At 43.3% G+C, this 24,410-nt stretch overlaps 1 protein-coding gene across 3 annotated transcripts; it reads left to right on the top strand.

The window, feature by feature from the left end:
- Positions 1-886: 886 nt before the first annotated feature.
- Positions 887-20,700, top strand: ZNF620 (zinc finger protein 620). 3 transcript variants are annotated; one of them, XM_088026601.1, is made up of 5 exons: positions 887-1,061; positions 1,164-1,234; positions 15,272-15,398; positions 15,887-16,000; positions 18,086-20,699. In XM_088026601.1, exons 2-5 carry the CDS (start codon positions 1,211-1,213, stop codon positions 19,081-19,083), a joined length of 1,263 nt encoding a protein of 420 aa, XP_087882727.1. In that variant the 5' UTR covers positions 887-1,061; positions 1,164-1,210; the 3' UTR covers positions 19,084-20,699. The 3 variants fall into 3 exon arrangements, with proteins under 3 accessions (XP_087882727.1, XP_027962903.2, XP_027962906.2); XM_028107102.2 differs by having other exon boundaries at positions 15,245-15,398; XM_028107105.2 differs by lacking the exon at positions 15,887-16,000 and having other exon boundaries at positions 887-1,234; positions 15,245-15,398; positions 18,086-20,700.
- Positions 20,701-24,410: the final 3,710 nt, after the last annotated feature.

The following is a 24,410-nucleotide window of genomic DNA, read 5'->3' as shown; positions in this document are numbered from 1 at the left end:
TTTGAGGATAGAGTGGTTCTGAAGACTGGCAGAGGAGAAGCTAAATGAAACATTCAACATTCCATTCAGCAAGCTTCTTTGCCTGTTTCCGTGTCTGTTAAGTGGGTATAATAGTGATACCACCCTCAAAGGACTGTTGAGGCTTAGTAATTAAATGAGTCAATGGATTAACAAAGTATTTACAGTAGTGCCTGGCACACATTAAGTGCTTGCGGGTTGTTTTGTTTTCTAATTGTGTTTTTTGGTTTCGAAGATACAAGTGCTGCTGGGACTTCCAAGATGTGGCACACTTTAGGGAAAGGGCTATTAACATTTAGCCTTAGACCGTTTTCCCACGCTTTACCTGGATATGTGTTCCAGGCCCAGCCTGGAAACAGATTTCAGCTAAGGGCCCAGCAGCCTTCCCTGTGAATAGTGGGTCCTTCATATTAAGTTGAAGGAAACAGGCCAAGAAGCTTGCTTCTGCTCACACAGCTAAGAAGTGGTACAGCCAGGTTTCCGGACCTACGTAGTCCATGCTCTCCACCAATACACAGTTGGCTACTCAGGTGATGGGCCCCACACCCCCTCACTGCCGCGCAGCCACAGAACCTAGGCAGCTTTGGCAGTGGTCCCTTTAGGACCTGGAAGAGCAGCCAGGAGGGGAAAACGCCAGGGAACCCTGGGTGATTCCCGGGATTGCAACCGTTCTGTGGCCTAGGCTGGCCGGACGACATCCCCCGGAGGGGCTACCGAGAGAGGGCGCTGCAGGACCGGAGCCTAGAGCCCGCAACTCTGGCGCAGTCTCGGAGAGTAGGGATAGTGGCGGTAGCACCTGGGCTAGGGAACCACAGAGACGAGCACGTTTTCAGGTTCCTAGAGAGGAAGGGAAACTGCCCTACGGGCTTCCGGCGGAGCGTGTCCTAAGCTTTCCCGGGAGCGCTAGTTCGCCGCCTTTCCACGCGTTCCCAGCGTCTGCGGCGCGCCGCGTTAGCGGTCGCTTGGGCTCCGGGTCCGGCTAACGGGGTCACATCCCGTCGGCGTTCTCCAGTACCCGGTTCCCCAATTCCTGTGCCTCTGGGGTGAGGGGGTACCGGGACAGAGGGGGCCCCGGGCGGACAGACGGCATTTGCCGGGTGCCCGGCCGCAGCAGCCCTACCCGTGCCTCTTTATTTTCTCTTCAGTCTCACCTCGAACCCCAACGGCGCTCTGTGAAGTGGGGACCCCAGCCATGCTCCAGATCACGTGGTGCCAGGTGAGCGAGCATCCTCTCTGCTCCGTTGCCCTCCTTACCCGCCCTCCCACCCTTAGATGTCAAGAGAGAGCAGATGTCGGTCGCTTTATCGGGGTTTAAGCTCGAGCACAGGGGAGCAGCACAAAGGAAAGAATCCTCAGGCTTACTCTCCGAGGAGAGGTCAAGGAGAATTTTGTAAAGATCCTTAGGTGGGAAGAGAGTGCGGTCTAAGCAAGTAGAGGCGGGGATTTATTCGCACCTACACACTTAGAGGTCATGTTTCTTCATGCATCGCTTGCGTAATGAATTTGTTAAATCTCCAGCCCTGGGCATGATTTTTAGTATTGTAATGAGGGAAAAAGTCGTGAAAGTTCAGCGCTCGGGTCGATCTTGGAGGAGACTGGTTTGGACCGGTCGGGGCTTCCTCCTTAGCCGGTGCTTTGCTCTGCAAGTTAAGTGATAATAACCAGTAGGGGGCGCCTGGGTGGCTCAGTCGTTAGGTGTCTGCCTTCGGCTCAGATCATGATCCCAGAGTCCTGGGATCGGGCCCCGCATCGGGCTCCCTGCTCCGCGGAAAGCCTGCTTCTCCCTCTCTCACTCCCCCTGCTTGTGTTCCCTCTCTCGCTGTGTCTCTCTCTGTCAAATAAATAAAATCTAAAAAAAAAAAAAGAAAAGGCCAGCAGGCAGCAGGGAGTTTCAGAGGTGCACATGGGACTTGTTCCCGAGGTTCCTGTTTCACAGGCTTGTGGCTTTCATTGTGTGGCTGTCACTATCAGGTGTGGGAGGAGGAGCTGAGAGGGATGGAGAGATGAGAATGCCCAAACTAAGATACAGTCAGGATAGAAAGGCAGGTGTGGGGGATTGATTGGGATAGAGTTGAAATCAAGGCTGAAAAGTAGAAATCTGCATCACTGCGTACAGCGAAGACCTTTTTCACCTCTGTCCACAAGATTGGAGCAGTCTTTCCTTGGGTAAAGTAATTCTGGTATTTTTTTTGGTAGACCCTATTGGATTTTTTACGTAGACATACCATCTACAAATAAAGACATTTTACTTCTTTCTTACTGTCTGGATACCTTTTATTTCTTTTTCTTGCCTAACTGCACTGGCTAGAACCTTCATTTAATGTTGAGTACAGGTGGTGAGGGCAGATATCCTTATCTCATTTGTGATCCTAAGGTGAAAGCATTCAATATTTTACCATTAAGTATGATCTCCATCATAGGTTTTGTTTTGTTTTGTAAATGCCCTTTATCAGATTGAGGATGTTCAATGCCTAGCTTGCTGAGGATTTTTATTAAGAATGGATGTTGGATTTTGACAAATGCTTTTTCTATGTTGGTTTAGAGGATTATATGATTTTTCTGTTTTAGTTTCTTACTGTGGTGAATTACATTAATTTTTCAAATGTTCAACCAACCTTGTACTCCTTGGATAAAAACCACTTGGTCATGATGTGTTATTCTTTTACTATATTTTCGATTCTCTTTTGTTAAAATTTTGTTTAGAATTTTTGCATCTATGTTTGTAAGAGGTATGGGTCTGCAGTTTTCTTTTCTTGTCATCTCTTTGTCCCATTGAATGAGTTGGGAAGTATTCTGCCCTCTTCAATATTTTGGAAGAATTTTTGTAGAACTGATTACATTTCTTCCTTAAATGTTTGGTAGAATTTACCAAAACCACTTAGGTATGGAGTTTTCTTTCTGTTAAGTTTTAAAATAGAGTTTCAGGTCCTTTGGTAGATATAGGGCTATTCTATTTCTCTTTGAATGAGTGTTGGTAATTTGTCTATTTTGTGTGCCTGGGGGGCTCAGATGGTTAAGCATCTGCCTACAGCTCAGGTCATGATCTCGAGGTCCTGGGATTGAGCCCCACATTGGTCTCCCTGCTGAGCGGGGAGCCTGCTTCTCCCTCTCCCTCTGCCTGCCACTCCCCCTGCTTGTGCTCTCTGGCTCTCTAATAAAAAATATAAACAAAAAAAAAAACCTTAAAAAAAAGAAATTTGTCTATTTTATCTCAGTTGTAGACATTAATGGTATAAAGTTGTTCAGAATATTTCCTTATTATCCTTTTATTATCTGCAGTGATGTCACCTTTTTTAGAACTAATTTTGCTAGTTTATTTCTTCTCTTTTTTCTGATTAATCTGACCAGAGATTTATAAGTTGCATTTATCTTCACAAAGAACCAGTTTTTGGTTTTGGTGATTTTCTCTATTGTTTCTTGTCTATTTTATGTCACTGGCTTCCATTTCGATCTTTATTTTGTTCTACTTAGTTTTTGTTAAATTTGCTGTTCTTTTTCTAGATTCTAAAGGTGAATCTGAGGTCACTGATTGAAGACCTTTTTTACTTTTAAATTTTGTTACACAGGCATTTAATACTATAAATGTCTTCCTAAATACTGCTTTAGCATCATCCCTAATTTTGGTACATTGTGTTTTCATTTTCCTTCAGTTCAAAACACTTTCTGCATTCCTTTCTATTTTATTCTTTGATCTATGTGTTAATTAAGAGTGTGTTCTTTAGTTTATAAATATTTGGGAATTTTCCATGTGTTTTCTCTGTTACTTCTAATTTAATTCTGTTGTGGTTAGTGAACATTCTTTGTATGACTTGATTTCTTCTTTTATGATCCAGAATATGGTCTGCTTTACAAAGTGTTCCTTGGACACCTGAGAAGAATGTGGATTTTGCTGTTGTTGGGTGTTCTGTAAATGTCCATTAAGTCAAGTTGGGTAATAGTATTATTAATGTTTGCTATATCCTTGTTGACAGGGGTTATTGAAATTTCCAGCTATAATTATGGATTTATTTGTCTGTTTCTTTTGCAGTTTCATTAGTTTTTGCTTCATGTATTTTGAAGCTCTGTTACTAACTTCATAAACATGTAGAATTGTCATGATGACCTAATCCCTTTATGGTTATAAATGACTTTATCTCTTAATATTCTTTGTTCTGGGGCGCCTGCGTGGCTCAGTTGGTTAAGCCTCTGACTTCAGTTCAGGTCATGATCTCAGGGTCCTGGGATTGAGCCTGTGTTGGGCTCTGAGCTCAGCAGGGAGTCTGAGGATTCTCTCCTCCTCTCCCTCTCCCTCTCCCCCTCCCCGCACTCTCTCTGAAATAAATAATCTTTAAAAAAATATTCTTTGCTCTGAAATCTACATTGCCTTAAATTAATATAGCCACTCCAGCTTTTTCTTTGACTAGTCTATATTTTATTTACATCTTTTTGCTTTTAACTTATTGTCTTTACATGTAATATGCATTTCTTGAAGGCAGCATATAGTAGGCCCTTGCTTTTTAGAAAATCTAATCTGATAATGTTTACCTGTTGGGATGTTTAGATTTATGTATTTTGGCATAATTATTGATATGCCAAATTGATATTAGATTTGAGTCTGTCATCTTTGTAATTGTTTTCTAATTGTCCTTTCTTTGTTCCCTTTTCTCCTGATTTTCCACCTTCTTTAGGACTAATGGTGTGTTTTGTTCCATGTTTTACTCTTTGTTGGCTATATATAAACTATAACTTTGTGTTACTGTTTTAGAGATTGCTGTAGGGTTTGTAGTGTGCATCTTTAATTTATCAGTCTACCTTCAGTTACTTGTCCATTAGGCTTTTCAAGGTTCTCTCATAGCTCCCTGATGGCTCTGTCCTTTTGGCTTTCAGGCTTTTTCTCTGTTTCCTTTTGGTTGGTTTTTATTGCTAAGCCTTCAAGTTCACAAGTTGTTTTTTTCTTTTTCTGCAATGTCAGATTTGCTGTCAATCCCATGAATTATATTTTTCATCTCAGACATTGCAGTTTTCATATCTAGAAGGTTGATTTGGGCCTTAAAAAATACATCTTTGGGGTGCCTGGGTGGCTCAGGCAGTTAAGTGTCGGATTCTTGATTTCTGCTCAGGTCATGATCTCAGGATAGTGAGATCCAGATGCATCAAGATCGAGCCAAGTGTAGGGCTCCACACTCAACTGGGAGTCTGCTTGAGATTCTCTCGCTCTCCCTCAACCCATCCCCCCCCAGCTCACGTGCGTACACGTGTTGTCTCTCTCTCAAATAAGTAAATCTTTAATATATATCTTCCTTGTCTCTAGTTAACTTTTGAACATTTGGAGTGCATTTATAATAACTGCTTTAAGGTCCACTCTGCTAATGCTAACATCTGTCAGTTCTGGGTTGGTTTTGATTGACTGGTCTCATCATAGGTCACGTATTCCTGCTTCTTTGAATGCCTAGTAATCTATGATTGAATGCCAGATATTGTAAATTTTACCTTGTTTGATTCTAGATTTTTTTATAGTCCTCAAAATATTCTTCTTTTTTTTTTTTTTAAAGATTTTATTTATTTGACAAGGACACGGTGAAAGAGGGAACACAAGCAGAAGGAATGGGAGAGGGAGAAGCAGGCTTCCCACTGAGCAGGGAGCCCGACGTGGGGCTCGATCCCAGGACTCTGGGATCATGACCTGAGCCAAAGGCAGATGCTTAACAACTGAGCCACTCAGGCGCCTCTCTCAAAATATTCTTAAAAAAATTTTTTTAAGATTTTATTTTTAAGTAATTTCTACCCAACATGGGGCTTGAACTTAAAACCTCAAGATCAAGGGGCCCCTGAGTGGCTCAGTCGGTTAAGCTCCTGACTTCGACTCAGGTCATGATCCCAGGGTCCTGGGATCTAGCCCCACGTTGGGCTCCCTGCTCAGCGGGGAGTCTGCTTTTCCCTCTCCCTCTGCCTGCCTCTCTGCCTACTTGTGCGCGCGCGCGCTCTCTCTCTCTCTCTGTCAAATAAATAAATAAAATCTTAAAAAAAAGAAGAAACATCTCAAGATCAAGAGTTGCATGCTCTACTGACTGAGCCAGCCAGATGCCCCTCCCCCAAGTATTCTGGAATCTTCTCTGGAATAAGGTTCAGTTTACTTGGAAACAATTTGATCCGTTCTGGCCCTGATATTTATGATTTGCTAGTAGAACCTGGAGTGGTGCTCAGCCTAGGAATAATTATTCTCCACTACTGAGGCAAGAGTTTCCTGAGAGCTCTGTCCAATGGCCTATGAATTATGAAATTTTCCAGTGTGGATAGTGGAAATAGGCACCGTTTCTGGCCCTGTGTGAACGCCAGGCATTGTGCCCTTCAGTCCTTTCAAATGATCCTTTCTCTGGCTTTGGGTAGTTACCACACACCTGTGCCCTGGTCATTCTGTTGAATACTCTAGGGAGCCCTCTGCAGGGAATTAGGTTTCTCTGTACACCTCTCTTCTCTATGGTATTCTGTCCCGAACTCGGCTGTCTTGGTCTCCTCAGAATACACCAGGGAATCGGCCGGGCTCTGCCTCATCTCCCCCTCCCTGTCTTGCAGCCTGGAAACTCTTTCAAGGTAGTAAACTTGGCAAGTCATAGGGCTCACCTCTTTATTTCCCGTCCCTCTGGGATTGTTGTCCTTCATTGCTGTCACCCAGTATCTGATAACTTGTTTTGTGTAATTTGTCTTGGTTCGGGCAGAATAAACCCAATCCCTTTAGCTCCATCTGAACGAGAAGCAGAAGTTTTCACTCAGCATTTTTATTTTTTATTTATTTTTTATTGTTATGTTAATCGCCATGCATTACATCATTAGTTTTTGATGTAGTGTTCCGTGATTCATTGTTTGCGTATAACACCCAATACTCCATGCAGAACGTGCCCTCTAATACCCATCAGCAGGCTAACCCATCCCCCCATCCCCCTCCCCTCTAGAACCCGCAGTTTGTTTTTCAGAGTCCATCATCTCTAATGGTTCCTCTCCCCCTCCGATTCCCCCCCTTCATTCTTCCCCTCCTGCTATCTTCTTCTTTTTTTAACATATGTTGCATTATTTGTTTCAGAGGTACAGACCTGTGATTCAACAGTCTTGCACAATTCACAGCGCTCACCATACATACCCTCCCCAATGTCTATCACACTGCCACCCCATCCCTCCCACCCGCCCCCCACTCCAGCAACCCTCAGTTTGCTTCCTGAGATTAAGAATTCCTCATATCAGTGAGGTCATATGATACATGTCTTTCTCTGATTGACTTATTTCGCTCAGCATAACACCCTCCAGTTCCATCCACGTCGTTGCAAATGGCAAGATCTCATTCCTTTTGATGGCTGCATAATATTCCATTGTATATATATACCACATATTCTTGATCCATTCCTCTGTCGTTGGACGTCTTGGCTCTTTCCACAGTTTGGCTATTGTGGACATTGCTGCTGTAAACATCGGAGTGCACATACCCATTCAGATCCCTACATTTGTATCTTTGGGTTAAATACCCAGTAGTGCAATTGCTGGATCGTATGGTAGCTCTATTTTCAACTGTTTGAGGAACCTCCATACTGTTTTCCAGAGTGGTTGCACCAGCTTGCATTCCCACCAACAGTGTAGGAGGGTTCCCCTTTCTCCGCATCCCCGCCAACATCTGTCATTTCCTGACTTGCTAATTTTAGCCATTCTGACTGGTGTGAGGTGGTATCTCATTGAGGTTTTGGTTTGGATTTCCCTGATACTGAGCGATGTTGAGCACTTTTTCATGTGTCTGTTGGCCATGTGGATGTCTTCTTTGGAAAAATGTCTGTTCATGTCTTCTGCCCATTTCTTGATTGGATTATTTGTTCTTTGGGTGTTGAGTTTGATAAGTTCTTTATAGATTTTGGATATTAGCCTTTTATCTGATACGTCATTTGCAAATATCTTCTCCCATTCTGTCGGTTGTCTTTTGGTTTTGTTGATTGTTTCTTTTGCTGTGCAAGAGCTTTTTGTCTTGATGAAATCCCAATAGTTCATTTTTGCCCTTGCTTTCCTTGCCTTTGGTGATGTTTCTAGGAAGAAGTTGCTGTGGCTGAGGTCGAAGAGGTTGCTACCTGTGTTCTCCTTTAGGATTTTGATGGACTCTGTCTCACATTTGGTCTTTCAACCATTTGGAGTCTATTTTTGTGTGTGGTGTAAGGAAATGGTCTCATTTCATTCTTCTGCATGTGGCTGTCCAATTTTCCCAACACCATTTGTTGAAGACACGTTTTTCCATTGGACATTCTTTCCTGCTTTGTCAAAGATTAGTTGACCATAGAGTTGAGGGTCCATTTCTGAGCTCTCTGTTCTGTTCCATTGATCTATGTGTCTGTTTTTGTGCCAGTACCATACTGTATTGATGATGACAGCTTTGTAGTAGAGCTGGAAGTCCAGAATTGTGATGCCACCAGCTTTGCCTTGCTTTTCTTTTTCAACATTCCTCTGGCTATTCGGGGTCTTTTCTGGTTCCATACAAATGTTAGGATTATTTATTCCATTTCTTTGAAAAAAGTGGATGGTATTTTGATGGGGATTGTATTGAATGTGTAGATTGCTCTGGGTAGCATTGACATCGTCACAATATATTTCTTCCAATCCATGAGCCTGGAACCTTTTCCATTTCTTTGTGTCTTCCTCAGTTTCTTTCATGAGTATTTTATAGTTTTCTGAGTACAGATCCTTTGCCTCTTTGGTTAAATTTATTCCTAGGTATCTTATGGTTTTGGGTGCAATCGTAAATGGGATTGAATCCTTAATTTCTCTCTCTTCTGTCTTGTTGTTGGTGTATAGGAATGCCACTGGTTTCTGTGCATTGATTTTATATCCTGCCACTTTACTGAATTCCTGTATGAGTTCTAGCAGTTTTGGGGTGGAGTCTTTTGGGGTTTCTACATAAAGTATCATATCATCTGTAAAGAGTGAGAGTTTGACTTCTTTGCCAATTCGGATGCCTTTGATTTCTTTTTGTTGTCTGATTGCTGTGGCTAGGACTTCAAATACTATGTTGAATAGCAGTGGGGAGAGTGGACATCCCTGCCACGTTCCTGACCTTAGGGGGAAAGCTCTCAGCTTTTCCCCATTGAGAATGATATTGGCTGTAGGTTTTTCATAGATGGCTTTTATGATATTGAGGTATGTACCCTCTATCCCTATACTCTGAAGAGTTTTGATCAAGAAAGGATGCTGTACTTTGTCAAATGCTTTTTCTGCATCTATTGAGAGGATCATATGATTCTTGTTCTTTCTTTTGTTAATGTATTGTATCATGTTGATTGATTTGTGGATGTTGAACCAGCCTTGCAGCCCAGGGATAAATCCCACTTGGTCGTGGTGAATAATCCTTTTAATGTACTGTTGGATCCTATTGGCTAGTATTTTGGTGAGAATTTTTGCATCCATGTTCATCAAGGATATTGGTGTATAATTCTCCTTTTTGATGGGGTCTTTGTCTGGTTTGGGGATCAAGGTAATGGTGGCCTCATAAAACGAGTTTGGAAGTTTTCCTTCCATTTCTATTTTTTTGGAACAGTTTCAGAAGAATAGGTATTAATTCTTCTTGAAATGTTTGGTAGAAATCCCCTGGAAGCCATCTGGCCCTCGGCTTTTGTTTGTTGGGAGATCTTTGATGACTGCTTCAATTTCCTTAGTGGTTATAGGTCTGTTCAAGTTTTCTATTCCTTCCTGGTTCAATTTTGGTAGTTGATACATCTCTAGGGATGCATCCATTTCTTCCAGGTTACCTATTTGCTGGCATATACTTGCTCATAATATGTTCTTATAATTGTTTGTATTTCTTTGGTGTTGGTTGTGTTCTCTCCTCTTTCATTCATGATTTTGTTGATTGGGTCCTTTCTCTTTTCTTTTTGATCAGTCTGGCCAGGCGTTTATCAATCTTGTTAATTCTTTCAAAGAACCAGCTCCTAGTTTCATTGATCTGTTCTACTGTTCTTTTGGTTTTTATTTCATTGATTTGTGCTCTGATCTTTATGATTTCTCTTCTGCTGGGTTTAGGCTTTATTTGCTGTTTTTTCTCTAGCTCCTTTAGGTTGTAGGGTTAGGTTGTGTATTTGAGACCTTTCTTGTTTCTTGAGAAAGGCTTGTATTGCTATATACTTTCCTCTTAGGACTGCCTTTGCTGCATCCCAAAGATTTTGAACAGTTTTGTTTTCATTTCCGTTGGTTTCCATGAATTTTTTAAATTCTTCTTTAATTTCCTGGTTGACCCATTCATTCTTCAGTAGGATGCTCTTTAGCCTCCATGTATTTGAGTTCTTTCCGACTTTCCTCTTGTGATTGAATTCTAGTTTCAAAGCATTGTGGTCTGAAAATATTCAGGGAATGATCCCAGTCTTTTGGTACCGGTTGAGACCCGATTTGTGACCTAGGATGTGACCTATTCTGGAGAATGTTCCATGGCCACTAGAGAAGAATGTGTATTCCGTAGCTTTGGGATGGAATGTTCTGAATATGTCTGTGAAGTCCATTTGGTCCAGTGTGTCATTTAAAGTCTTTATTTCCTTGTTGATCTTTTGCTTAGATGATCTGTCCATTTCAGTGAGGGGGGTGTTAAAGTCCCCCACTATTATGGTATTGTTGTCAATGTGTTTCTTTGCTTTTGTTATTAATTGCCTTATATAATTGGCTGCTCCCATGTTAGGGGCATAGATATTTACAATTGCTGGATCTTCTTGTTGGATAGACCCTTTAAGTAGGATATAGTGTCCCTCCTCTCTCTTATTACAGTCTTTGGTTTAAAATCTGATTTGTCTGATATAAGGATTGCCACCCCAGCTTTCTTTTGGTGTCCATTAGCATGGTAAATGGTTTTCCACCCCCTCACTTTCATTCTGTGGGTGTCTGGGTCTAAAATGAGTCTCTTGCAGACAGCATATCGATGGGTCTTGTTTTTTATTTATTTATTTATTTAATTAATTTATTTATTTTTAAAGATTTTATTTTATTATTTATTTGAGAGAGAGAGAATGAGAGATAGAGAGCACGAGAGGGAAGAGGGTCAGAGGGAGAAGCAGACTCCCCGCAGAGCAGGGAGCCTGATGCGGGACTTGATCCTGGGACTCCAGGATCATGACCTGAGCCGAAGGCAGTTGCTTAACCAACTGAGCCACCCAGGTGCCCGGGTCTTGTTTTTTAATCCAGTCTGATAGCCTGTGTCTTTTGATTGGGGCATTTAGCCCGTTTACATTCAGGCTAACTATTGAAAGATGTGAATTTAGTGCCATTGTATTGCCTGTAAAGTGACTGTTACTGTATATTGTCTGTGTTCCTGTCTGGCCTATGCTGATTTTAGGCTCTCTCTTTGCTTAGAGGACGCCTTTCAATATTTCTTGGGAGGGCTGGTTTCGTGTTTGCAAATTCCTTTAGTTTTTGTTTGTCCTGGAAGCTTTTTATCTCTCCTTCTATTTTCAGTGACAGCCAAGCTGGATATAGTATTCCAGGCTGCATATTTTTCTCATTTAGTGCTCTGAATGTATCATGCCAGTCCTTTCTGGCCTGCCAGGTCTCTGTGGATAGGTCTGTTGCTAATCTAATGTTTCTACCATTGTAGGTTACATATCTCTTCTCCTGAGCTGCTTTCAGGATTTTCTCTTTGTCTCTGAGACTCATAAGTTTTACTATTAGATGTCGGAGTGTTGACCTATTTTTATTGATTTGAGTTGGGTTCTCTGTGCCTCCTGGATTTTGATGCCTGTTTCCTTCCCCACATTAGGGAAGTTCTCTGTTATAATTTGCTCCAATATACCTTCTGCCCCCCTCTCTCTTCTTCTTCTGGGATCCCAAGTATTCTAATGTTGTTTTGTCTTATGGTATCGCTTATCTCTTGAACTCTGCCCTCGTGGTCCAGTAGTTGTTTCTCTCTCTTTTTCTCAGCTTCTTTATTTTCCATCATTTGGTCTTCTATATCGCTGATTCTCTCTTCTGCCTCATTTATCCTAGCAGTTAGTGCCCCCATTTTTTTTTTAAAGATTTTATTTGTTTATTTGACAGAGAGAGGCACAGTGAGAGAGGGAACACAAGCAGGGGGAGTGGGAGAGGGAGAAGCAGGCCCCCACGCTATGTGGGGCTCGATCCCAGGACCCTGGGTTCATGACCTGAGCTGAAGGCAGATGCTTAATGACCGAGCCACCCAGGTGCCCCAGTGCCCCCATTTTTGATAGCACCTCATTAATAGCCTTTTTGATTTCGACTTGGTTAGATTTTAGTTCTTTTATTTCTCCAGAAAGCCTTTCTCTAATAACTTCCATGCTTTTTTCAAGCTCAGGTAGTATCTTTAAAATCATGATTCTGAACTCTAGGTCCGACGTTGTACTAATGTCCGTATTGAGTAGGTCCCTGGCAGTTGGTACTACTTCTTGTTCTTTTTGTTGATGTGATTGTTTCAGTCTTGTTATTTTGTCCAGAGGAGAATAGATGAGTGAGAGAACAAAAGGCTAACAGGGTTATAGTGTCCCCAGAAAATATACTCTAAAGAAATCAGAAAAGACCTGAAACCAGGGGAAATGAAAGGGAAAGAAAGAAAAAAGAAAAAGAAAAAAAAGATAAAAACAAACAAAAACAGAACAAAACAAAAACAGAATATGATGAAATATGTTCAGGCTGGTGCATAGATCAGTGCCATACACTAGATTTTGGGTGTATTTTGGTTTGTTAGAAGAAAGTGCCTCCCAAAATTTTAAAGAAAAACTTATATATGTACAAAAAAAGGGTTGATACTATGAAGGGATGGAATATGACTGTAAAGAGGAAAATTATAAAAAATTTTATGAAAGGAATTGATAAGTTGTTTGAAAAAGAAGGAAGAGTTTTTAAAAAAAAGAAGGGAGAGAATGCGATCAGGCAGGAGTTAGAACAAATCCATACACTAGTGATTTAGGGCATATTTTGATCTGTTAGAAGGAACTGTATCTCAAAATTTTAAAGGGAGAACAACTTATATATATGCCAAAAATAAGGGTAACTACTATGAATGGATAGAATATGACTCTAAAAATGAAAAATAAAAATGTTTTTTAAAAAAGGAATTGATAAGATGTTGGTTGAAAAAGGGGAAAAAAATTTCAGAAAAAAAGACAGTTAAAAAAAATTAACTTTGAAAGACTAAAGAATCATGGTAAAACCATGAATTCTATGTGCAGTATTCTCCTAGCACTGGAGTTCTGCCATTCTCATTGATCGGTAAACTTGGTGTTGGCTGGCTGTTCTTGCCGATCTTCTGGGGGAGGGGCCTGTTGCCGTGGTTCCCAAATGTCTTTGCTGGAGGCGGAATTGCCCGGCACTTGCCTGGTCCGGGCTGAATAATCTGCTCGGGTTTGCTCCCGGGAGCTTTTGTTCCCTGCAAGCTTTCCGTACAGCTTTGGAGGATGAGAGTGAAAATGGTGGCCTCCCAATCTCTGCCCTGGAGGGGCCTAGAACTTAGGGCCCCGCTCCTCAGTGCGCCCGCAGAGAAAAGCAGTCACTCTGGTCTCCCCGGTGTCCGGCCGCACTCCGTGCTCACCTGGCCTATGACCGAGCATTTCTATCTCTGGCACCCGACCCCGTGTGGAGTCTCCAAACCCAGCAGATCCCTGCAGTGCGTTTCTGTGCCGCTCCTCCCGGGGGAGGAAGGGGAGTCTCCCCGGATCTGCCGCTTGTTGGGTCCCTGCTGGAGGAGCAGTGCCCCAACTGTGCCGCGGATCATGGTTTATGGCATCCCCGAGCTGAGAGCCCACTCCGCTACGTCTCTGCAGCCGGCTTCCCCGCTCCGATACCTGGGAGCTCTGCTGCACTCAGGCACCCCCGTCTTTCTGTGACCCCGAGGGTCCTGAGACCACACTGTCCCCCGAGGGTTCCACCCCCCCAACTTAGCCACTGTGGCGACGTCCCTCAGTGGAGCTGACTTCTGAAAGTTCCGATTTTGTGCTCCGCGGCTCTATCACTTGCCAGAAGCGTCCGTCGGAGGTCCCCTCCCCCGCCGTCTATCCTCCCGAATATCGCCTCAGATTCACTTCTCCGCATGTCCTACCTTCCAGAAAGTGGTCGCTTTTCTGTTCAGAGTTGTTGCTGTTCTTTTTTTCCATCTCCTGTTGAGTTCATAGGTGTTCAGAATGGTTTGATCCCTATCCCGCTGAATTCCTGAGACCAGATGAAATCCAGGTCTCCTACTCCTCCGCCATCTTGCTCCGCCCCTCTGTTTTTTATTTTTTAAATTAATTTATTTACTTGAGAGAGGAGAATCCCAAGCAGACTGCCTACTGAGTGTGGAGCCCGATGCAGGGCTGATCTCATGACACTGAGATCACCATCTGAGCAGAAATCAAGAGTCTGAGGCTTCGACTGAGCCACCCAGGTGCCCCTTCACTCAGCATTTTAAAAAACATTTCCCCATTTACTTTCACCATGTGGTCTGTTGTCATCTTGACTCCCCAGTCTTTGTGTGTGTGTGTGTGTGTGTGTGTGTGTGTGTGTGTGTGTGTTTCCTGCTCTGGAAGTGTTTAGGATTTTTTTTTTAATGTTCTCATTTTTCCGAGACTTCTCAGTGATACACCTTTGTGTAGGTATTTTTTATTTACTGCCCTAAATACTTGTGGGTCCTCTCTCCTCCTTGGTGCTTTTAAACAGATAGAATATTTTGCCAAGTTTTAATAAGCAGAGCACACTTAAAAAATCCTGGGCTCATCCTTGGTTTTGTATGATGATCAGCCTCCTTTTTGTTTGCTTCCCCCTCTGCCAGCAGTTAACATTCAGCTTTCTCTGCTTTTCTCATTTAGTTATCTACATTCATCCTTTCTGCTTTCTAAAATTCTCTGAACTCCCTAGTCTGCTTTGACTCTTCTCCTCTTGGGCCATTATATTGGTGTCACTTTAGTGGGATCAGGGCCGGAGTGGAGATCAGTACAAAAGTGTGGTGGGCTGTGTTTATACAGATGTTCCCTGTGCGTGTGCACAGAAAACCCATGGAAAGGAGCCAGAGTGACCAACGGGCACATAGAGCAGGGCCCGGCAGAGTCAACACAGAGGTCAGCAGAGGAAAGAAGGGCTGTTTGTGGGGATGACCACAAAGGGGTGCAGTGGGTCTTGGACTTTTCCTGTAGATGAGGGTGATGTTGGCTGAGGGCTGGCCCCCTTGGGGAGTTCGGGGCACTGGAGAACTGTCCTTGGCAATACCACCACACCCGGTAGGTCTCTGCCCCAATACTTAGGCTCCTCTGCCTTCACACAGGGCTTGAGCAGGAACCTGTTGTTTCAGGAGCCAGTGACCTTTGAGGACGTGGCCGTGTACTTCACCCAGAATGAATGGGTTATCCTGGACCCTTCACAGAGGGCTCTGTACCGGGAGGTGATGCTGGAGAATTATGCAAATGTGGCTTCCCTGGGTAAGGACTCTCTTCTCCCTGCTGTTGTCTGCCTCTGCCATTTGTGCATCCTGGCTACTTTCTTCCTTAGATATTGTGGCCTCTCTGATAACCCTCATGGGCAGTTGCTCCAAAGGCTGAGCTCCTCAGAGGCTGCTGGGTGGGGAGAGTTTTGGGTTCCCAGGTTTGGAAATCTGCTGTCCCTCTGGCCCTGGGAGGGACTCTGCCCCATGCATGAAGGGAAATGAAGAGCTCTTGGGAGCTCAGCAGAGCCCTTTGCCTCTGTCTTCCAAGTTCCCTGAAGAAGATCTGGGACTCCCTCATGCGAGTGGGGGGTTATTCCAGGACTCTGCCCCTGTTTGTGGGAATTTTCTGTCCTCTAAGATAGCACAGGCTGACTTGTCTTCATTTCCCTCCCTGGCTCAGTGAAGAAAGGTACAGACAGCCAAGAGGAGACCTCGCTTCCTGATTCCCTTTACTTTTTGTTCCTGTTTCTTTTCCCTGGGCAGCTTTTCTATTCACCAGACCTGTTCTGGTCTCCCAGCTAGAGCGAGGGGAACTGCCATGGGGCCTGGAACCCTGGGAGCCTGCAGGCAGGGAAGCCCTCAGAGGCATCTGTCCAGGTGAGCATGAGAACCTACCAGCTGTCTTTTTTGCTTAGCCTGCTTTCCTATTTTCACATTTGAATGTGTGTGAAGTGTTTCTTCTCTTGTGAGACTGTTTTCTTTTTTCTGGAATCATTACATGTGATTCTGCGTTCGTGGTGGTAGCCCCTCTTAAATGAGGAAGGGCCAGTCTCTTTCAGGAAAGGCATGGCTGCAAGATTTCTGTGGATGTTCATCTTTGCCTCTCCACCTCACCACCTGCTAAGGGACACCATGTGACTGAGTGAGCAGCTCTTGAACCATGAAGGCTCTTTTGAGCCCTGTCTTGTGGAAAGTTTATTTTTCTGCCAGTTTGTTGTTGCAGAGTTGAGGATGTCTACCACCTTAGAAGGAAAATAGGCTTCTGGGGCCTATCTAGCCATCCACATATTCACAGAGTATATTATTTCTATGGGAATTTTTTTTTTTTTTTGAAGATTGTATTTATTTATTTATTTGACAGAGAGACATAGTGAGAGAGGGAACACAAGCAGGGGGAGTGGGAGAGGGAGAAGCAGGCTTCCTGCAGAGCAGGGAGCCCGATATGGGGCTCGATCCCAGGACCCTGGGATCATGACCTGAGCCAAAGGCAGACGCTTGATGACTGAGCCACCCAGGCACCCCTGGGAATTTTTTTTTTTTTTTAAGTAAACCCTACACCCAATGTGGGGCTTGAACTTAAAATCCTGAGATCAGGAGTTGCATACTCTACTGACTCAGCCAGCCAGGCTCCTCTCTGGGAAACTGAGTTATGAGTTCCCAAACACTTACTTAAATAAAAATAAAAAATAAAATAAAATTTTATGATTTAAAAAATTATTTAAAAAAATGAAAAAATTCTTTTTCGTAATGGAAATTTTCACACATAGACACCAGCACAACACACCCCATGATTCCCTTGCCTCAATACCCACCTGAAGCCTGTAATTTTTCCCCTACAGACACTTAAAAAAACTTTGATTTTAACAGCTGAACTTTTGAAACAAAACTTATTATAAAAGAAAGGTGAATGGCTTCCTCATTTTGAAAGGTATTGATCTGAGAATTAAAAATAACAAGTGTATTTTTTTTTTTTTTGCCTTTTTTACTTTGTTTCACCCCTATTCTGCCTGGAAAAATTTCATGTGCTCTTCAGACTCTTCTCAGAGAATGTCCATAAATAATGCCCAACTCCCCCCACTCCAAGCCTTGTGTTAAAGTTCTGCCTTTCCCAGGACTTCAGCCTATCTGGGTAAAGAGCATTTTTTAAACAGTTTGCTTGTAAACACAAGAGGTTGCCACGGCCCAGTGCTGAAGATTATATTAGCCTGCAAAAGGCCTTAATAGGAGAGGGAAAATAGCTTTTGGTTTTCTCTATTTCACATTCCTGCTGTCATATTAAACTATATGCAGTGTGCAGCAGTTTAGGAAAAGCACAAGTGTCATTACCAGGTCCTCCCTGAGGCTTATGTCCGTTCTTGGAAGGGTTCTTCACACGTGCAGTGAGTGCTCTTCTTTTTAGAAGCAAGCCTCCATGTCTTCCCCTTTCTTTGCCGCCGCTGTCGTGTTAGCCCACCATAGTCCTCTTAGCCATCACATTGGAGGCTGCTGCTTTACTAGCATCAGCTTGATGACAGAGACCATTCTCTTTTCAAAGATTATGACTTGGATAATGTAAAAAATAAGCAGCTTTTAAGGAATCAATTGTGGGACCCTTTGTAGTTCGAGCTGCTTGACCTGCCCCTTCTTCAGTCTGGTGGTCTTCCTCTGACCTTGGGGTCTGTAGTCATCATTTTTCCATACCTTCTTACCTCACCCCTTCACTTGGGAGAAAGCGGTTGGTCTTTCCACCCTAGTAGGTAACAGTCTTGGCTGTTTTCCCATCTTTACACTCTTTATGGGAATGCCTCCCGGCCTTGCTGTCCACCCACCCATAGTGTCTTCATTTCACTTGTGGGGCTCTGCTGTGTGGTGGTCTTCGGTAGCCATTTTGTGTGCCTATAGGAAAATAGCCACTTGATCCTTTTCCCCTTCAGCACTATCAGAGGCTGACACCTTTTTTTTTTTTATTCCCTGTGATCTCAGGGGGTGAGACCAGAGCTGAGAAGGAAGAATCAACTCCAAAGGAACACATTTCTAAAGAAACGGAGTCCCACGGACTGACATTAGGAGGGCTGCCAGGGAATGTTCCCCAGCGCCTGGACTTTGGGAGCAGCCCAGAGCAGCAGCATGGTCACTGGGTAGCTAAGAAGGCCAAGTCAAACAGGAGAGATTTCACAGATGGGCCAGCCAGCCATCACGAGGCCTGCACTGTCGGGAGTGGGGAGCAATGTGAGAAATCTGGGGAAAACGTTAGTGTCAGCACGCAACTCAGTACGGATCAGACAGTTTCTAGTGGTCAGCTATCATACGAATGTAGAAAATGTGGCAGATACTTCAGTCGAGTGGCGGATTTTCAGGGATGTCACACTGGTGAAAGGTCTTTCAAATGCAAAGAATGTGGAAAAGCCTTCAGATACAACTCATTACTTATTCGGCATCAGGTAATTCATACTGGAAAGAAACCATTTAAATGTAAAGAATGTGGGAAAGGTTTAAGTTCAGACACGGCCTTGATTCAGCATCAGAGAATCCACACTGGAGAGAAGCCCTATGAATGTAAGGAGTGCGGCAAGGCCTTCATCAGCAGTTCTGTTTTCCTCCAGCACCAGAGGTTCCACACTGGGGAGAAACTCTATGAATGTAACGAATGTTGGAAGACTTTCAGTTGTAGCTCAAGCTTTATCGTCCATCAGCGAGTGCACACTGGGGAGAAGCACTATGAATGTAAAGAGTGCGGGAAACGGTTAAGCTCCCCCACAGCCTTGACTCAGCATCAGCGCATTCACACCGGGGAGAAACCTTTTGAATGTAAGGAGTGTGGGAAGGCCTTCAGTCAGAAAATCACCCTGGTCCAGCACGAGCGAGTTCACACTGGTGAGAAACCGTACGAGTGTGAGGTGTGTGGGAAAACCTTCAGTTGGTGTGGGCGATTCACTCTGCATCGGAAACTACACACACAGAAGATACCTGTGCAAGAGTAGGGTTGTCTGCAGCTGGGTGTGCTGTGCCTCCTTGTTTCTCCCCACTCCGTTCTTCGCCAGCACACTCTTTACAGTTAGAAAAGAAGAAACAAACCCCCAAACTCAGATGTACAAGGAAATGTAACTGGCTGATACTCTGTGGAGTTTGTGGTGTCCCTGAGTGCCCTGCAAGATGAATGAGGGATGTGTGGGAGGGCCTACATCAGAGGACACCGCTGTGAATTACCAAAACTCCAGGCTTTAAGAGGAGATCTTAAAAAGGTTCTAGAGAAAACAAAAGATCAGGTATAAGAATGCATTAGATTTCAGAACAGCAGTCTTGAAAGTTAGAGGACAGTGGTGTATTCCTGCAAAATTCTAAGGGAAAATAAGTTCCACCCAGTGTTTAGTACCCTCAAGTGAGAGCTTAGTATAAACTTAGATTTTGAACCTTTATCTCCCATGCATCCATTCTCAGGTGTGCAACACTACACAAGGGGTCAACCAGAAAGGAAACCCTATCACAATCTATATTAGGAGTCTTCTAGACTCAGAAACAGAGGGCCCTTGTCCATGTGGAGCCATCTGTATTTTGGAGGATATTCCTAGTAGGCTGCAAGTTTTCAGAGACCTACCTCAGGTGCAGTGCCCACCCACACTACTTACTCTGTAGTTACTTATTGCTCAGTTGTAGTCTGTGCCTTTGCGAAAGTTGGGGTATATATGTACCCTTTGAGTCAAATGCAAGGCCCTATTTATTCATCCATCTCATTGCTCTTCCAAGTGACCCTCACAGCAGGAAGCATTTCCTTGCAACTTCATTTAGTTCTATTTTACCATGGAAGAAGTGTCCGTTATTTTCTGTTACCAGTAGAGATGAGGGGAGATATAAACGTGTTCTGTTTTAGCATCCCCCTTTTGCAAGGTGCTTGACTTCGCCCACTGCAGGAAGCAGAGTAGTGGATAATATTACAGAGCCAGGCTGACTTTGGTATGAGCCCAGGTGTGTTACCTTGGTTAAGTACAGACCCTACTAATTTCCTTATCTGTAAAATCTGGATGACAGTCTACCTCAGGTTTGTGTTGAGGATTAATTGCATTAATACACATAGGAGTGCTTAGAACAATGGAACCTAATAAAAATGTTACTTACTATAATACCATTGCTAAGTGTTGACTTATGTATACACCAGTGAAATAGTCACCATAGTCAAGATAATAAACAGAGCCATAACCCCCCAAAATTGCTTATGCCCCTTGGTAATCCCTCTCTCACAGCTTTGCACAGCAACTGCTGATCTGCTGTCACTTGGTTGAGTTTTGCTTTTCTAGGATTTTATATAAATATTCCATCATATGTATTCTTTCTGGTCTGTGTCTTTCAGCATAAATTATTTTGAGGTTTACCTATGTTACATATTCATTGTATCAGTGGTTCTTTTTTTTTTTTTTGGCTGAGTAGTAGTCCACTATGGAAATACCAAATTTGTCTGTTCATCTCTTGATGGCCATTTGGGCTGTTTCCAGTTTTTGGTTATTACAAATAAAGCTGCTATGAACATTTGTGTTTAAGTCTTTGTAATGACATATGCTTTTATTTCTCTTGGGTAATTAAGAGGAGTGGAATGTCTGGGTCATAAGGTAGGTATATATTTACATTTTTATTTTTTTATTTTTTTAAAAGATTTTATTTATTTGACAGAGAGACAGCGAGAGCAGGAACACAAGCAGGGGGAGTGGGAGAGGGAGAAGCAGGCCTCCCGCGGAGCAGGGAGCCAGATGTGGGACTCGATCCTAGGACCCTGGGATCATGACCTGAGCCGAAGGCAGACGCTTAATGACTGAGACACCCAGGCGCCCTATATTTACACTTTTAAAAAAGATTTTATTTAAGAGGGAGAGACAGCATGTGCACACACAGGTGCGGGGTGGGGGGGGGAGAGGGACAAGCAGACTCCCTGCGGATCAGGGACCCTGGACGCCCCGACGCAGGGCTCGATCCCAGGACCCTGGGATCATTACCTGAGCTGAAGTCAGATGCTCAACTGGCTGAGTCACCCAGGTGCCCGCCCCAGTATATATTTACATTTTCAAGAATCTTAAACCTCTACAAAGAAGTTGTACCATTTTATATCCGTACCAGCATTGTATGAGAGTTATACTTCCAAGACATCTTTGGCTATGCTTAATATTGTTTTAAATTTTAGCTCTTATAAAGTATAATGCTGTCTCATTGTGATTTTACTTTGCATTTCCCTAATGACTAATGATGTTGAACATATTTTCATGTGCTTATTTGCCAGTGTCCGTATCTTTTGCCTATGTTTTTATTGGGTTGTTTTCTTTTTATTGATATTTGGGAGGTCTTTTGGGGGGGTGGGGGGGCTCTTTATATATAGTGGATACAAGTCCTTTTCCAGATAAGTGATTTCTAAACATTTTCTCCCAGCATGTGGCTTGCCTTTTCATTCTCTCTCTTTTTTTTTTTTTTTAAGATTTTATTTGAGATTTAGTGTGCATGGGTGGGATCGGGAGAGAGGGACAGGAAAAGGATAAACTCCCCGCTGAGCGGGAAGCCTGGTGCGGGGCTCAGTCCCAGGACCCCGGGATCATGACCTGAGCCGAAGGCAGACGCTTGACGATGGAGCCACCAAGGCGCCCCAGTTACTGTAGTTTTTCTAAGTGTTGAAGTCACACAGTGTTAGTGTTCCTATTTTGTGTTCTGCCAAAGTTGTGGCCATTCTAATTCCTTTGCATTTCACAGGAATTTTAGAATCAGTTTGCAGATTTTTACAAAACACATCCTCAAATTTTGGTAGAGATTGTATGGACTCTTTAGATTAATTTTGGGGAGAATTTACATCTTTCTTAACTGTATAGTCTTTTAACTCAAAAACATGGTAAGCCTCTCCTTTGGATCTTCATTTCAGCAGTTTTGTAATTTTTACTGTATGTCTTTCACACCTTTTCTCAGATTTGTCTAAATATATCATTTTTTGATGCCATATATAATAGCAAATTTCTAAATGTTCATTGATGGTATATAGAAATGCAATTGATTTTTGTATTTTGACCTTGTATCCTGCAATCTTGCACAACTCACTTATTTTAATAACATTTTTCTAACATTGAGAATCATGTTCATAACCATTTTACTTCTTTCCAATTCTGGATTTTTTTTCTTGCCTTATTGCACTGGCTAGTGGCTGGGGATAGTGTGTTAGGGAGAGCCAGTCCTTGTGGCATTGGCCAGGTGAGGGACATCCAGCTCTAGACCTTCAATTTTGCTGATACATGAGCAGGCTCACTGACAGCTGTAAAAGCAGCTCAAGTGTCCCATGTCCTGGTTCACCTTGCTTTCTAGCTGCCTGTAGGTCAGCACTGCCTGTACTCTGTCCCTCTGGTGAGGATGCTCTGGGAAAGAATGGGACTCTTGTTGCATGCTCCCAGTTTTCTCCTCTGACTACCCATGATTCCAATTCTCATTCTCACAACTTGGGGATTTTTATTTGGGTCTACCCAAAACTCTCATATTCTCCCTGCACTGGTATAATACCAGATAGAGGAATTCCGTGTCCAATATTGTACCCCTTCAAGTTAGACCTGATTGTGATAATTGGCTATTTTTTTTTTTTTTGTAAAGATTTTATTTGAGAGAGAGCAAGTGAGTACAAGCAGGGGAAGCAGCAGAGGGAGAGGGAGAAGCAGGCTTTCTGCTGAGCAGGGAGTCCAAAACGAGGCTCCAGCCCAGGACCCTGGGATCATGACCTGAGCCAAAAGCAGATGCTTAACTGACTGAGCCACCCAGGAGCCTCTGGCTAGTACTTTTTAAGGGTTTGTGGTGTGTATATGTGTGTGTGTGTGTGCACCCATATATGTGTGCCCATCTTTCTAGACTCATGGTAGATGTTCATTTTGATAGGTTTAGAGAAGGGGCAATATGAAAATAAAAGTCCTCATCACGCTATTGTTCCTGGCAATCTAATTCATTTATTTAAAACAATTGTACAGAAGCTTTACAATAAAAATACTGGAAATTTTATAAAATACACGGTTTCTATGATAGGCAAAATCTCAGTGTTAGGCAGCCTCCATATGGTCCGCAGTGATTCTAATCCTTGCATTCATGCCCTTATGTATCTCATCTAATACTGTATTATGACTGGCTTGTGTTGGTAGTATATTGAGGTGATGATGGCGCATGACTTCTGAAGCTAGGTCATAACCCTAGTTGGCCTTGGCCTTTTTTAATTTTTATTTTTAAAAAAGATTTTCATTTTTTAAGTAAACTGTACAACCTGTGTGGGGCTTGAACTCATGACCCTGAGATCAAGAGTCACATGCTCCACCAACTGAGGCAGCCAGGTGCCCCTGGCCTTGGCCTTTTGGATTGCTTACCTTAGGTAGAATCCTGTAGCCATGTGAGGACACTCAGCTGTGTGCAGAAACCGGTGTGGGAAGGGACTGAAGTTTCACACCAGTAACCAGTACCAACTTGCCAGTCACGTGAGTTATCTTGGAGGCAGAAGCTGTAGACTCAGTCAAGGCTTTCAGATGAGTGCAGCCCTAGGTGACACCTGCATGGAACTTCATGAGAGATCCCAAGCTGCTATCTTCCAGCCAAACCACTCCTGAATTCCTGGTCTACAGAAACTTTAAGCAATAATAAATGTATATTGTTTTCAGCCACAAAGTTTTGGGATGATTATGCAGCAGGAGATACCTATTGTACTCTCCATGACAGGACTTTAAGCTGTGTTTTGTTAATCTAATTCCTGTGGAAGTGTAACAGCACTCCAGCCGGTCTTAAGGGTTAACACTCCTTACTTGCTGACCTAAGGCCTCAGTCTGTAACAGAACTATTTTACTTTGAGATTTGCAGACCATTGGCCTTGAGAAGAACCGGAACCTTCCCAGGTCCCAGAGGCTAGCAAGTCTGTTTGAAGCCACCTCGGATTTCTGATCAGTCTAGCAAATTTTTTTTTAACCAAAATATTTTTTTAGGCTACACAAATGATTTTACTAACCTCCCTTTGTGTATCTATAGACCTTGCCCTGCTTTCCAGAAAGGAGTACTCGGGCACATCACGACACAAGAACAGGACCCCCATGCACAACCCCAGCACTGAAAATGTTTCTAGCTGGTCCCAAATCTGCACGTGATCAAGAAATGCTACAGGCCATTGCCCACTCTGCCGATTAACTACCCTAAACCCCTTTAAGCCCCCCGGGCCAGGCAAAAATCACAAAGGGGGCTTTTGGACAAGAGTCCAACTTCTCCCTCGGTTGCCGGCCTCCTGAATAAAGCTCAGATTCCTTTCCAAACAAAACTCGTCTCTTGAGTGACC

This window comes from Eumetopias jubatus, unplaced genomic scaffold (assembly GCF_037043125.1).
Source record: "Eumetopias jubatus isolate StellerSeaLion01/CBP00866 unplaced genomic scaffold, mEumJub1_p1.0 scaffold_1, whole genome shotgun sequence".
Lineage (NCBI taxonomy): Eukaryota > Metazoa > Chordata > Mammalia > Carnivora > Otariidae > Eumetopias > Eumetopias jubatus.
This window is presented reverse-complemented; position numbering and strand designations above follow the sequence as displayed.

Coding starts and splice junctions, on each gene's coding strand:
- ZNF620 (XM_028107102.2), top strand. CDS start 1,211: ATGCTCCAGATCACGTGGTGCCAG. Junction 15,399..15,886: donor TGCAAATGTGGCTTCCCTGG/GTAAGGACTCTC, acceptor TTCCCTGGGCAG/CTTTTCTATTCACCAGACCT. Junction 16,001..18,085: donor CCTCAGAGGCATCTGTCCAG/GTGAGCATGAGA, acceptor CTGTGATCTCAG/GGGGTGAGACCAGAGCTGAG.